The sequence below is a fragment of the Pleurodeles waltl genome, chromosome 9 (genome assembly GCF_031143425.1).
Source record: "Pleurodeles waltl isolate 20211129_DDA chromosome 9, aPleWal1.hap1.20221129, whole genome shotgun sequence".
Classification (NCBI taxonomy): Eukaryota; Metazoa; Chordata; class Amphibia; order Caudata; family Salamandridae; genus Pleurodeles; species Pleurodeles waltl.
The window spans coordinates 153748523-153764598 of record NC_090448.1 but is presented as its reverse complement, the minus strand read 5'-3'; the positions used below and the strand labels follow the sequence as shown (position 1 = coordinate 153764598).

The window sequence follows — 16076 nt, the reverse complement described above, 5'->3', positions numbered from 1 at the left end:
AAGGCCTTTCTTCTTGGCCTCTGAGAGTGCTGGCTCTGACCTCAGGGGGCCAAAACGCGGTCTAGGGTGGCTGCACTGGTTTAGACTAGTAAGTGAACACACATCAGTAGCTGGTTAGGTTTTCATAGGTCACCTCTAAGGTGACCTCAGTGTGGATTTTGAAAAATAATTCCATCAGTGGGGTCAGTGAGGGTATATTATTCTGAGGTGGTTGATCCCAGGATTCAGAGAAGCCATCATATAGCTGGGGAACTCGCAATGACCAGTGTCCAACATATTCATTTAAAATGGCATCTCTGTACAGTTACTATGTCTCAGAATTGACAGACATAGTAAGGGCATATTTGCTCATGCGTATATGTCCTCACTTGTACCTGGATGCAGCCAGCCTTAGGGATGGCTTGCACCTGGCACATGCAATGTTATGGGGCCTGGCATTCAGTGTTGTGCGACTGTTAGATCTGGCATCCTTGGTGTGGTTTCTCCTGCCTTTTTCCCTCTGCCTCCTCTATTTTTGACTTACTGGATTTCGTTTTTCCTGGTTTTGGTACTCTAGGCACTTTACCACTGCTGATCACTGCTAGAGTGCAAGTGCTCCCTGTAGGAAGTTGGCTCTGTATGTACTATTTCAAAGTAAGAAATAGCATGCACAGAGTCCAAGGGTTCCCCTTAGAGGTAAGCTAGTGGCAAAAAGAGATAATTCTAATGCTCTATTTTGTGGTAGTGTGGTCGAGCAGTAGACTTATCAGAGGGTAGTGTTAAGCATTTGTTGTACACACACAGGCAATACATGAGGAACACACACTCAAAGACAATTCCAGGCCAATAGGTTTTTATGTAGAAAAATATATTTTCTTAGTTTATTTTAAGAACCACAGGTTCAAGATTTACAAACAATACTTTAAATGAAAGGTATTTCACTTAGGAACTTTAGGAACTTTGAATTAGCAAAATAGCATATACAGTTTTCATACAAATGGCAATAAGCTATTTTAAAACTAAACAGTGCAATTTTCAACAGTTCCTGGGGGAGGTAAGTGTTTGTTAGTTTTGCAGGTAAGTAAACCACCTGCAGGGTTCAAAGTTGGGTCCAAGGTAGCCCACCGTTGGGGGTTCAGGGCAACCTCAAAGTTACCACACCAGCAGCTCAGGGCCGGTCAAGTGCAGAGGTCAAAGTGGTGCCCAAAACGAATAGGCTTCAATGGAGAAGGGGGTGCCCCGGTTCCAGTCTGCCAGCAGGTAAGTACCTGCGTCTTCGGAGGGCAGACCAGGGGGGTTTTGTAGGGCACCGGGGGGGACACAAGTCAGCATAAAAAGTACACCCTCAGCGGCACAGGGGCGGCCGGGTGCAATGTGCAAACAGGCGTCTGGTTCGCAATGTAATCCAATAGGAGACCAAGGGGTCTCTTCAGCTATGTAGGCAAGGGGGTGGCTCTTCGGGGTAGCCACCACCTGGGCAAGGGAGAGGGCCACCTGGGGTTCGCTCCTGCACTGGAGGTCGAATCCTTCAGGTCCTGGGGGCTGCGGGTGCAGTGTCCTTACCAGGCGTCGGGTCTTTGAAGCAGGCAGTCGCGGTCAGGGGGAGCCTCTGGATTCCCTCTGCAGGCATCGCTGTGGGGGCTCAGGGGGGTCAACTGGGGCTACTCACGGGCTCGCAGTCGCCGGGGAGTCCTCCCTATAGTGTTTGTTCTCCACAAGTCGAGCCAAGGGTGTCGGGTGCAGAGTGCAAAGTTTCACGCTTCCGGCGGGAAATGTGTGTTCTTTCAAAGTTGCTTCTTTGTTGCAAAGTTGCAGTCTTTGTGGAGCAGAGCCGCTGTCCTCTGGAGTTCTTGGTCCTTTTACATGCAGGGTAGTCCTCTGAGGCTTCAGAGGTCGCTGGACCCTGTGGAACGCGTCGCTGGAGCAGTTCTTTAGAAGTGGGGAGACAGGCCGGTAGAGCTGGGGCCAAGGCAGTTGGTGTCTCCGTCTTCTCTGCAGGTTTTTCAGCTCAGCAGTCCTTCTTCGTCTTAGGTTGCAGGAATCTCTCTTGCCTTGTTCTGGGAGCCCCTAAATACTTGATTTAGGGGTGTGTTTAGGTCTGGGGGGTTAGTAGCCATTGGCTACTAGCCCTGAGGGTGGCTACACCCTCTTTGTGCCTCCTCCCTGAGGGGAGTGGGGCACATTCCTATCCCTATTGGGGGAATCCTCCATCTGCAAGATGGAGGATTTCTAAAAGTCAGAGTCACCTCAGCTCAGGACACCTTAGGGGCTGTCCTGACTGACCAGTGACCCCTCCTTGTTTTTCTCATTATCTCCTCCGGCCTTGCCGCCAAAAGTGGGTCCGTGGCCGGAGGGGGCGGGCAACTCCACTAGCTGGAGTGCCCTGGGGTGCTGTAGCAAAGGGGGGTGAGCCTTTGAGGCACACCGCCAGGTGTTAGTGTCTGCAGGGGGATGTGAGAAGCACCTCCACCCAGTACAGGCTTTGTTACTAGCCACAGAGTGACAAAGGCACTCTCCCCATGTGGCCAGCAACATGTCTGGTAGTCGGTGAAGGTTTCAGGGGGCATCTCTAAGATGCCCTCTGGGGTGTGTGTTACATTAAAATGTACACTGGCATCAGTGTGCATTTATTGTGCTGAGAAGTTGGATACCAAACTTCACAGTTTTCAGTGTAGCCATTATGGTGCTGTGGAGTTCGTGCATGACAGACTCCCAGACCATATACTCTTATGGCTACCCTACACTTACAATGTCTAAGGTTTTGCTTAGACACTGTAGGGGCATAGTGCTCATGCACTTATGCCCTCACCTATGGTATAGTGCACCCTGCCTTAGGGCTGTAAGGCCTGCTAGAGGGGTGACTTATCTATACCTATAGGCAGTGTGAGGTTGGCATGGCACCCTGAGGGGAGTGCCATGTCGGCTTAGTCATTTTATCCCCACTAGCACACACAAGCTGGCAATCAGTGTGTCTGTGCTGAGTGAGGGGTCCCCAGGGTGGCATAAGATATGCTGCAGCCCTTAGAGACCTTCCCTGGCATCAGGACCCTTGGTACCAGGGGTACCAGTTACAAGAGACTTACCTGGATGCCAGGGTGTGTCAATTATGGAAACAAAAGTACAGGTTAGGGAAAGAACACTGGTGCTGGGGCCTGGTTAGCAGGCCTCAGCACACTTTCAAATCATAACTTGCCATCAGCAAAGGCAAAAGGTCAGGGGGTAACCATGCCAAGGAGGCATTTCCTTACACAACCCCCCCCCCCCTCCCCCCTCTCAAACGAAAGAGGATGGGACTAACCTTTCCAAAGAGAGTCTTCATTTTCTAAGTGGAAGAACCTGGAAAGGCCATCTGCATTGGCATGGGCAGTCCCAGGTCTGCGTTCCACTATAAACTCCATTCCCTGTAAGGAGATGGACCACCTCAACAGTTTTGGATTTTCACCTTTCATTTGTCGCCTGACTCTGTGGAACGCGTCACTGGAGCAGTTCTTTAGAAGTGGGGAGATAGGCCGGTAGAGCTGGGGCCAAGGCAGTTGGTGTCTCCGTCTTCTCTGCAGGTTTTTCAGCTCAGCAGTCCTTCTTCGTCTTAGGTTGCAGGAATCTCTCTTGCTGTGTTCTGGGATCCCCTAAATACTCGATTTAGGGGTGTGTTTAGGTCTGGGGGGTTAGTAGCCAATGGCTACTAGCCCTGAGGGTGGCTACACCCTCTTTGTGCCTCATCCCTGAGGGGAGGGGGGCACATTCCTATCCCTATTGGGGGAATCCTCCATCTGCAAGATGGAGGATTTCTAAAAGTCAGTCACCTCAGCTCAGGACACCTTAGGGGCTGTCCTGACTGGCCAGTGACCCCTCCTTGTTTTTCTCATTATCTCCTCCGGCCTTGCCACTAAAAGTGGGGCTGGGGGCGGGCAACTCCACTAGCTGGAGTGCCCTGAGGTTCTGTAACAAAGGGGGTGAGCCTTTGAGACTCACCGCCAGGTGTTACAGTGCCTGCAGGGGGAGGTGAGAAGCACCTCCACCCAGTACAGGCTTTGTTACTAGCCACAGAGTGACAAAGGCACTCTCCACATGTGGCCAGCAACATGTCTGGTGTGTGGCAGGCTGCTAAAACTAGTCAGCCCACACTGGTAGTCGGTTAAGGTTTCAGGGGGCATCTCTAAGATGTATGTTACATTAAAATGTACACTGGCATCAGTGTGCAATTATTGTGCTGAGAAGTTTGATACCAAACTTCACAGTTTTCAGTGTAGCCATTATGGTGCTGTGGAGTTCGTGCATGACAGACTCCCAGACCATATACTCTTATGGCTACCCTGCAATTACAATGTCTAAGGTTTTGCTTAGACACTGTAGGGGCATAGTGCTCATGCACTTATGCCCTCACCTATGGTATAGTGCACCCTGCCTTAGGGCTGTAAGGCCTGCTAGAGGGGTGACTTATCTATACCACCTATAGGCAGTGTGAGGTTGGCATGGCACCCTGAGGGGAGTGCCATGTCGACTTAGTCATTTTATCCCCACTATCACACACAAGCTGGCAAGCAGTGTGTCTGTGATGAGTGATGGGTCCCCAGGGTGGCACAAGATATGCTGCAGCCCTTAGAGACCTTCCCTGGCATCAGGGCCCTTGGTACCAGGGGTACCAGTTACAAGGGACTTACCTGGATGCCAGGGTGTGCCAAAAGTGGAAACAAAAGTACAGGTTAGGGAAAGAACACTGGTGCTGGGGCCTGGTTAGCAGGCCTCAGCACACTTTCAAATCATAACTTGGCATCAGCAAAGGCAAAAAGTCAGGGGGTAACCATGCCAAGGAGGCATTTCCTTACACTCCCTTCGTAAATTGGATTGTAATTGGTTATCCATGATTGACTTATTTGATTCACTAGATGGTCCCTAGTATAGTGCACCCTGTGTGCCCTAGGCGTGTAAGTTGAATGCTACTAGTGCTCCGGCAGCAGTGATTGTGCCAACCACATGAGTAGCCCTGTAAACATGTCTCAGAACTGCCATTGCAGTGTCTGTGTGTTTAGTTTTAAACTGCCATGTCAATTTGGCAATTGCACCCTTTTGCCAGGCCCAAACCTTCCCTTCTAGTGCATGTAAGGCACCCCTAAGGTAGCCTCATGCGCAGGGTGCATTGTATTTAAAAGGTAGGACATCTATTGGTGTGTGTGTGTGTATACATGTCCTGATAGTGAAATACTGCCAAATTTGTTTTTCATTATTGCAAGACCTATCCCTTCCATTGCTTAACATATGGGGATTGCCTTGAAATATATTTTAAGTGTAATTAGCAGATAGAGATGTGTAGTTTGGGATCTCTGAACTCTAAATTTAAAAATACATCTTTTAGTGCAGGTGGTTTTTCACTTGTGTTTGAAAATGCCACTTTTAGAAAGTAACATCACAAAACAAAATAAAATGATGGACGGCATGTTGAAACATTTAAAACACCCAACCCCAGTCACAGATCTTGGTTTAATCCATCGTTATTTTTCTCGCCATGTCACCCCAGTTTGTACCCAGCCATATGCAAATCAGTCTTGACTCTGTTCCCCATAGGAACAGTCCAGCCTGAACTGCTAGGCCAGGTCCTCCCTGGACAGGAAACGAGCATCCTGGGACCGGTTTCCGGGTATCACCCTTCATCAGCCAGGCTAGCTTGAATCCAGTGGCACAGCGAGCAAGGGACCCACGTCTGGGCATACCCCTGCCACTTAGGGCGCAAAATGCAACATCACAAAACAAAATAAAATGATAGACTGAGTTTTGAAACTTTTCAAAAACTCACCCCCAGTCACAGATCTGGGTTTAATCCATCATTATTTCGCTCGCCACGTCACCCCAGTTTGGACCCAGCCATATGCAAATCAGTCTTGACCATCATCTGTAGTTTTTGCATTTGTCACCCCAAGTGGGAAGGGTATGCACAGAAGTAGGTCCCATGCTTGCTATGCCACCAGATTCAAGCTAGCCTGGCTGATAAAGGGTAATACCGTGAAACCGGTCCCAGGATGCTTTTTTTTTTGGTCCAGCGAGGACCTGGTTTGGCAGTTCGGGCTGGACTTTTTGCCTATATAAAAAAAAAAAACTGTTTGATTTGCTCTGCATTCTGTCCATCATCTGTTGTTTTTGCACTTTTAGAAAGTAGGCATTTTCCAGCATAACCTTTCTATGCCTCCACCTGGCTGTGGAATACATGTCTGGGTCAGGATGACAGTTGGGCTGGTTGTGAATTCCCTTTAGACAGTCACACAAAGGAAGCTGAGGTGTGCCCTGCATATCCTTATGGATCTTCCTGGGCTAGAGTGGTATTAGAAGCTGACAGTTACACCTGAATAGGGCTATGCCTGTCCTTACACACTGCGGTATCCAACATCCTAGAGAGTGCCTGGCACCAGGGCAGGAAAAGAAGGGTCTTGTGCACTTACAAGACTTTCCTTTGATGCTTGCCTACTTCATAGGCAGAAATGAGTATAAGTATTGGACCCAAAACCTCAGACTTTTAAAGCACTTCTGGATCAAGAGGAAACTCTGCCAAAGAGACAAACTGAAGAGCTGTAAGGAGTACTGCCACTTTGCTGAGTGTGCTTTTCTGTATTGACCTAGAGGTGCTGCTTCTGCTTTAGAGAGGACAAAGAATGGTCTTTCAGCCCCTGGGTTCTCTTGCAGAGGACCCTGACTTGCCAAGAGGTGCCCACTCCAGTTTCTGGGCCCTCTGGAGTGAAATCTGACATAAAACATGAAGAAGCAGGCACATTGACTCTGGACGACTCCAGAACGGGCGCCACTGCCTTACTCCACTCCGCTGCCTGCATCCAAAGCCATGGTCCCTGCTGAAGTGTGATGACCTTGACCAGCCCCGCTGGCCTGATGCCGCCGCAGCACCTCTGAAGTCTGGCAACATCGTTAGTCCCAAGTGCCGTACCACCAACAGCTGTGACCCTCAACTCCGCTCTGGCAACTGTGGCCCCATGGTGTGACCGTGACCCAAAGAGGTCGCCCTATTACGTCTTGACCCGCTGGACTCATCGATTCTGCAGGATTGTAAGGAACTGCCATCTCGCCGCCGCTGCCTCCGTACGGAAGCAACGCCTTACCTCCCCTCTATAGCAGTAAGGAACCAAGACCGCACCTCTTGCCTAGCAGTATGGAACAGCCTCTGCACTGGCTCCAGTGATGCCTCAGTTCCCTGACTTCGTGCCACGTCTTTGACTCTGCCATGTTTCTAAGGTAGTGTGTCTGGGGTTCGTGTGACTCCGTGACCGGTACTGCACTCCCTCGCGAGTGGCATTGGACGACTCCTTCACAACGCCGTGATAGCACCAGTTGGAGCTATTGTGTTTCTAAGCGCTTTTCTGGGATTTAATTTTTTTAAATTCATATGTTTGCTTATGTATGTAGCTATTTTTCTAAACTGGTGTGGTGTCCATTTGTAGTCTTTTCACTGTGTTTCTGTGTGTGAGTACATATACTTAAAGCATTGCCTCTCAGATAAGCCTGACAGCTTGTGCCAAGCTACCAAGTTGGTGAGCTGGGGTTATCTTAGTAGTGTGACTCCCTTACCCTGACTAGAGTAATGGTCCCTACTTGGACAGGGTATAAACTGACAGCCAACTAGAGACCCCATTTCTAACAGGAACAGGTTGTATTGTCAATTTAGCCTACTTCAACACACGCAGTCTGCAATGGCAGCACAGTGTGGTTTTGGTGAGGGGTCCATGGGGTAACACAACTGGTGCTGCAGCAGACAGAGACCTTCCTTAGTACCCAATACCCTAGGTACCAGTGGTACCATTTTCCTGGGACTTACAGTGGTAGCTAAATAATTTGCCAATTGTGCAAAACAACTGTGCAGTTTTGGAGAAAGAGATCTGGCAATGGGGACCTGGTTATCAGAGACCCAGTGCTCTAACAGTCAAAATGACACCAGAAACCAGGCAAAAAGTGGGAGGGGGTGGGGCGGGGGATGTGACCATGTCAAAAGAGGCACTTTCTTACAGGGGCCATATGGGAGAGGCTGGAGATTAGAGGCATCTGGTCTCCGGTGGAGTAAAGGCTCCACATCAACCTATTTGAACTCCAGGAACAACAGGGCATTTCCCTGGCGGTTCAACTTCCGGCGTGCTCTCTTAACGCCAGAGCGGACAAACTCAGCTGACAATGCTTAGTTGAACACAAATGACGTCTCCATCCGGAGGTGATGCAAGGTCTCTATCAGCAGTAGGGAGAGCCTTGGTTAGATCTGCTCGCCTCCACAGAGAACACGTCAGCAGTATTGCACATTGGAGTTTCCAAGGCAGCAATTGCCAGCAATGTTTTTCTTCTCGAGTGGAACTCAGGCCTTCTGTACGCCTTTCCGTCCATACCACTTCTGCCCAGAGTTCTCAAGAAGATCAAGAACAACCGGGCCCAAGTAATCCTTGTGGCTCCTGACTGGGCATGAAGGATTTGGTATCTCGAGCTATTGAGCATGGCTATCGATCCTCCGATCATACTCCCTCTTATGGAGGATCTTCTGTTGGAGTAGCATGTGGAAGGTGCTCCACTCTAACCTGTCCAGTCTCTGCCTCCTTGCATGGAGATTGAGCGTCCGTAGTTGACAGCTTTTGACCTTCGAAGTCTGTAACGTGATCTTGGCAGCTAGGCGTCCCTCCACCAAAACCGTTGATGCCTGTCGTTGGAAGAAGTATGTGGCATGGTGTACAGACAAGTCTGTTGACCCCCTTTCTGTCTCTCTCTCTGAGGTTCTGTTGTTATACCTTCTTTTGCCTAGCAGGCTCCTTTGTGGGCACTCTCAAAGGTTGTTTGTCTGCAATCTCTGCTTTTTAAGGTTGCCTAATCAACCTTCCTTGTTTAAATCTCCTATTGGAAATAGATTCTGTAAAGGCCTCACTTGCATGTTTCCTTCGTTCCCATTCATTATGCCCCAATGGGACTTGAATTTGGTCTTGACATTTCTGATTGTGCCTCTCAACAATTGTCCTGTCAGGCTTCTCACTTTGAAAACAGCCGTTGTCGTGGTCATAACACCTGCTCGCAGGTTGAGTGAGCTGAGGCATTGTCATTTAAGCCTCCCTTTCTTCCCATCTATCCTGACAAAGTGGTGCTTTGCACTCAGGCCTCCTTTCTGCAAAAAGTGGCTACATCCTTCCATGTAGGTCAATCCATCACCTTGCCTACTTTTTAAGCACCTTTGCATCCTTCTGCAAAAGAGGAGAGACTCCACCGCCTGGACCCAAAAAGAGCATTGCGTTCCATCTTTATTATACAGAAGAGTTCTGGGTGGGTGATGCACTCTGTTGGTTATTTGGGTGCGAAGAAAAGTGGGCAGTGATGAAAAGAACCATCTCCTGATGGGTCACACTCTGCATTAAAATATGCTATGCACTGGCTAAGAAGCAACCCCAAAGGGTTTGCATGTTGATTATACCAGAGGTAAAGGTGTGACCACTGCATTAGCATGCAGAGTTCCATCCATGAAATCTGTCAGGCAGTGTTGTGGGCATCTCTGCACACATTTACCAAGCACTACTACCTGGACAGTCAGGTCCTAGGAATTGGTGTTTGGCCCTGTTGGTCCTGCAGGACTTTCTGGTGTGATCGTAGTTCACAGACCCACCTCTGGGGATGGTATTGCTTTGGCATCTATTCTAAGGGAAAGAATCTGCAACTAGATATCTCCATCAGATGGACACGTTTCTTACCTTCGGTAATGCCATATCTGGTAGAGACCATATTTAGTTTCATATTTCTTACCAACCTACCCGTCCTCCCCAGTCTGCAAACTGATTTCTAGGGACAGGGACTCCCTTTCAGAGCCCTAGTTTTGATGCACCAGTGGTCAATGTTCTCCATGGCTCTGTTTTTCTGGTGTGGAACTTTGAGAAAAGAAACTGACATAAGCATGCCGGGGTGGCACCTAAACAGGACCCGCGAAGTAATTTCTGGCATGGGTGGCGACAAACCGAGACAATCTACGCCACCTAACGGCACACAGGGGTACTGCTCGAGAAAAATCTCCGGATCCAGACTGATGACTGGGGAAATTAATAGTTAAGAAATGTGCAACCATGTATTGTCTCTACCAGATAAGGCTTTACCGAAAGTAAGTAACTTGTCCAACTGTCCTATGTACCCAAGCAAGATGGAAAGATGGAAGCCCCAGAACTTGCAGAAGAGTTTCAACATCTCTGGAACTAGGACATCACAGCCTTTCCCTGACAACAGAGCATTTGCCAGGAGTGCGCTCAGAAGGACACCTGTTGTCACTCATGAGAGGGAGTTTAACCATGAACTGGTAAATACGGTTTTCCATCAGGGTGGCACTCAACATGGTGTTTATTAGCAAAACCACAGAAAGAAATGTGAGTTCTTTGCAAGCAGATGGTGCCATCTCAGTCCAGGGAGAGGCACTTTCAATGTCATGGCCGAAGATTTTTCCATAGATCTTTCCACCTCTTCCCCTCGTCATGCGGATAGTACTGAAGACCGAGAGGGAACCATGCTATATGATCCTCGTTTCTGTTCCATGGACTCCCCAGTATTGCTTTACTTATCTCTTTCATTTGTTGGCTGCTCCTTGTATTCACTTTGGCAACCATCGGGACCTTTTATCTCGAAGAGAGAGGGAGAGGGAGAGGGAGAGGGAGAGAGAGAGATATCATATTTTCCATCAGAACGTGTGATCCGCTAAAATTGACAACATAGATCCTGAAATCTTGTACTTCCCCTTTTGAGAATTTAGTTTAGATCACTGTGCTATCTCATATCTAAAAGGAGCACCCTCAACATTCAAAAATGTTTAGGCTAAACATTTGAGGTTTTTGTTTCTGATGCTGCAGTATATGTTTGCAACTGTTGACTTTGGACCCACACAAGATACATCCTTACTTGTTGGAGTGAACTAAATCTAGATTCACATTTACTTCCCTTCATGTTTATTTTGTGTCCATATGAAGATTTTGGTGCTGCTTATAATTCACTTCATTATAAGCATCTAGTCATCAAACAGTTAATTGGAGGGCTTTTCAGAGCATTTCTGTCTATGCAGCCCACACCAACATGGGAAATGAACACAGTGCTTGTGCAGCAGATGAAAGTGTACTTGAAACATACACATATAGGGCAGGGGTTAAATATATTAAGTGGAACGTGGGGCTGTTACTGGCCTGAACATTGGTCAAGAGACAAGTCCAGACGTTCACTATTAAAGAGCAGAATCTGTGTTTCCAAAATGACATAAAAAGGGAGTGGAGATCAATGTGCCTTCACCTCATTGGGTGAACTTTAGGTCATTTCTAATGATGTGAAGTGGGTGCTTAAGTGAATGGCTTTTGTATGTATTTCTGTGGAAGATGGCTTTACTGCTATTATACTATAAATGCAGGACTCCCAAATCGACTTCAAGGAATGATTCAAGCTTGTGATTCTATGAAAGATACAAACGCCGGAGAACTGTAGTGACAAGTATGTAATTTGTTTCTTCCTTTTAGTGTTAAAGTATATGTGAACTGAGGAGCATGCTTGTGGGAGTGCTATTTAAACCTTGGTGTTACTGAATCTGGTAATGTTGCTAATTGCCCATGGTATGCCCACTGACATGAGGGATACTTTCCAATACTTTTTTCTGTATCCCAGATTTAAGGCACAGTACTAATCTGAACTCGTTTTTTAAGTGAGGAGTTGCTTATTCTAAAAAGAAATTGTGTTTAACTGTTACAAATTTTGTAAGAATAGTGTGATTTAAAATGTGGCTGGAGAGTTAATTGGTTCATATAATGTTTTCATATACCGTCTTTATATTTTGTTAACCTTTTCAAAGAATTATTTTAATTGCTTGTAATAGCAGCTTATATTGTAAAGTCAAAAACTTTTGTAAAGCTTTAATATTCACTAACTGCACACTTTTTAACCCAGGAACAAAGGGCTGACAGCATATGTAGCTTTGATGACTCTAGCCCCTGTCCCAGCACCCCAATTGAACATCCATATCATAGACAGTATTCCAACCCCGCCAATTGTGATCTGGAAATAGGTTGGAAGCTTATTCCAATTACAGGTAAAGGTTATTTTAATTGAACAAATAGTTTATGTATGTATTTGAGTTTAATTGAAAAATGTACTCATATGTTTTTAGTTTACTGCAGGTAAGTACTTTAAGTGCACCCTTTTTTAATGGAAAATCAGCGGGATTGTGGAATTTATGACATATTAACTTATAGTAAAAAGATTCCATGAAAATAAAAAAGAATGTTAAGTACATTGTGGGAGATACAACTTTATTTTAAACATTTATTGATTTTATCTTTTAAAGGGGGAATTGCATAGAGTATCAACATGAATCATTTGAGAAAGTTATATAAAAAAAGTAGCTCTCGAAGTATGTCTCTTGTCACATCTCTGATGTTCAATCATGTTATTTCATGTAGCAATTAATATATTCTGAATACGGCTGAAAAGCCACCTCATATACTTCCCAAGGCTGCCTTGTCTCTTTGAGAAAGAGTAGATCTCTAATATACAACCCCCCATGCAGCCAAATCTTAGACATGTTTTTGCATCCCTTATATGTCTGTCCAGTTTTGAAATTCCTTTTGTAGCTAAAGATATTTACTCAGCAACATTATAAGGGTGGCATTCACCGTCTGTCTTTTCTTATACTAAGACTTGATATGAAAGAAATGCGATGAAGTGTTTTAATACAACAATAATAATAATCACTTTCATTGTTGACCTAGGTGTGCAAGCTTTTTTACACGTTCATGTTAATATTTGAAGCAGGACTGTCACTGCAAAAAGGGTAGTAAGACCGCAAACAGGCTGCCGGTCATTACCGCCCCATTGTGACATTGGCGGTTTGGCATGTGCCAAACAGCCAGTGTCCTGCTCCGTCCACCACAGCCGTAACGACTGCCAGGCTGGAGACAACGGTGTCCAGCCTGGCAGCCGTCACTAGTCTTCCGGAGGTATCAGGACCCTGCATATCGCCATGGATTTCGGGGGGATTTCAACCGCCACATAAAACATGGCGGTATGCACCATCAGTGCCAAGGAATACGTTCCCTGGCACTGATAGGGGTCTCCCCGTGTCCTCCCCCAACACCCACAACCCTCCCTACCACCCTCCAAAGGTGGTAGGACCCCCAACCCTATCGAAACCCCCAAACATACCCCTTACACACACACGCTCACACCACTCACACACATGCACGTGCACATACATGCACACATGCATACACGTTACATTTCCCCTACATATATTACACCCCTGCATACATACACGCACTCTCACAACCCCTCTACACACTCACATGCACACCCTCATGCACACACACACACCACACAACACTCCCCCCACCCCCCTCCCCTAACGGATGATCACCTTACCTGTTCCGGGGATCCTCTGGGAGGGAACGGGATCCATGGGGGCTGCTCCGCCACCAGCATCCCATCACCAGAACACCGCCACGCCGAATAGTGAGACTTAATTCGGTGGGCGGTGTTCTGATGACGTGGCGGTGATGGTGGAGCAGCTTCCACTACACCGCCGACCGCCAGTATGGCTGCTGGTGGCTCTCCATCCAAAAAAGGGCGGAGGGTTGCCAGCAGTCATAATATGGTTGGCCGAAGACCGCCAACACTGGCGGTCTTCGGCCTGGCGGAACCTCGGCGGTCTTACGAAAAGACCGCTGAGGTTGAAATGAGGGCCTTTGTGTTTACACTCATGCGTTCCTCTAAGCCCTGGCACACATTGTCAAGAATATTTCTTTAGTTATTAGAAGGAATTAATTATTGGGGAGGCATGGCTCATGTTAGACTGTCAGCTCTTGGCATGGTTTCCCCTGACTTTTTGGCTTCTGACCTGTTTTGATCTTGTACTGAATCTAGTTTTTGCTGGCGTTAGGACTCTGGGTATTTTACTATTGCTGGCCAGTGCTAATGTGCAAGTGCTGCCTTTATAAATTGGATTGGTAATTGGTTTGTCCATGATTGGCATATTTGATTTACTAGTAAGTCCCACCCACGAGTAGCCCTGTAAACATGTCTCAGATCTGCCACTGCAGTGTCTGTGTGGGCAGTTTGGAACTGCCAGTTCGACCTGTGTACCCACTTGCCAGGCCCAAACCTTCCCTTCTGCTACAGGTAAGCCACCCCTAAGGTAGTCCCAAGGCAGCCCAATGGGCAGGGTGCAGTGTATTTTAAAGGTAGGACATGTACATGCCTGTTTGGAGACAGTCTACTTAGTCCTGGAGAGGTTCTGGGCAGCTAAACCTACTACCTAATTTTTTGTGGCTGCAATCCCCAGTACTGGACTATACACAGTTTCAGAAGCTTTGTGGTTTCTCAAAGGGGTTTGCCTTTCACCAGCATTAGCCCTCCTATTCTGTCTAACAGCTTGAACCTATTTCGGCAGCAGCAATAAAGAAAGAAGCAGACAAGCCCAGCAACCGTCCTCATGTTCTCCAGCACCACCTGGAAAGAAAGTTTAGCTCACCCTTTTTGGAGCCATGTTCAACCAGTTGGAGGGAGGGGGTCCTCCTTCCTATAGGCCTGGAATCCATACAGCAGACTAACAGATCATACAAAGAAAAGAAAGAAGGTTCTTTACGACAGGTACCTCCCCAGATCCCTCGCTCTCAGTCCCTTTAGTCGAAAGATTGCCCTTGAATCATGCAGCAGGAAGTGGTGGCCTTGTTGGTGAAAGAGGCAGTGGAGTCTTCATAAAAGTATTGATGATGGTTGTGGCACGTCTTCGTAGATCAGGGTTCAAATGTTCCCCTTCCTCGACGATTGTCTGCTCAAGTGATGCTGTCACACCACCTACGAGCAACAAGATCCTGGTTGTTCAGTTTGGGCTTTTTCATCAACAGTCCCTGGTCTCTCCAAGAGCCCTCTGAGAACATCCTTTTTCGTAGGAGCAGTACTAGACTCAACATGGGCTGGTGGTCATTAGAGGAGCACCTTACATAAGGATTGCCCTTCTTTCTCCCTTCAGCACAGGCCTCCACGCATATATCAGCTTTGCTCACCTGAAGCAACTGGAGATCATTCCAACAAAGAGCAGATCCTGGACATCATCATCCTCAAACTGTGGGCAATTTGCCTGGCCATGAAGACCTTCCTGCATACTCTTTGTGGACGATCTTAACAGACATCACAGCCGCAGTGTGACATATCAACAAGCAAGTGGTTTTCTCTTCTCTGCCCAGATGCTCTGAGACTCTGAGCTTGAGCACGTGCAGACGATCTGCATGATTTCCCACCGTTCTGATTGCCCCTAACTAGCCAACAAGGGTGTGGTATGCAGACCTCTCGAGACACACTGTCCTCTGCTCAGCTGTCCCTCAGGGTAGACCTCTTCTCACAGTTGGAAGATCAGGGTCTGCACCACAACCTCCAAAGCCTACACCTTCCTGTCTAGGGATTGAAGGAACTTGAGTTCCTTTTATCTGCCATCAGAGGAGGTTGGCGTCCTAGTGGGAGTTTGTTCCCCCTCCTCAAACTATAGCAACTGGGGAAGAAGAAATGTCTTTATTCTGTGGTATAGAGAGCATAACTTGGATCCTCTGACGGTACATCTGTCAGGTATTCTGCACTATGCTCTTTCACTGTCAGCAGGGTTTTGAGGTGGGCATGCTAAAGGTTCCATTGCTGCTAGTTTAGCATTTATTTGCCTTCTTAGCCAGTCTTTATCTAAATCTACAATTGTCATTTGCAGTTTTATTTTACACCATTTGTGATGCCCCAGTGGGATGCAAACTTACTTTTGACTCTCTCATGAGCTCTTCATGTGAACTCCATCACTCATGCCAGTTGAGTTTTGAAACTGGTTTTGTTGTGGCCATCACTTCAGTTAGAGACTTCGGTGCCAGTTGGGCCCAATGATTCCAGTGCTGGATCCAGAGTGGCGCTCCCAGGAAGACCGAAACCACCTCCAGCATTAGCTCCCATGCCCGTTGCCCACAATACCATCAACACTGCCATCCCCATCGTCCTCAACTCTGACATGGAGCAGGACCAGCGTGTCACAACACCAGTTCTGGCACCATCCGGAGCCATGCCATGCTTCCGGGTTGGAGCAAGCATCTTTTGTC

At 47.4% G+C, this 16076-nt stretch overlaps 1 protein-coding gene across 2 annotated transcripts in view; it reads left to right on the top strand.

Moving 5' to 3' along the window:
* The window catches only part of TASOR (transcription activation suppressor), a 773668-nt gene that overhangs the window by 496946 nt on the left and 260646 nt on the right, over window positions 1-16076 (top strand). For both annotated transcript variants that reach the window (XM_069206460.1, XM_069206459.1), the window contains exon 16: window positions 11899-12040. In XM_069206460.1, coding sequence (XP_069062561.1) covers window positions 11899-12040 — 142 coding nt within the window. The remainder of the gene's footprint in view (window positions 1-11898; window positions 12041-16076) is intronic.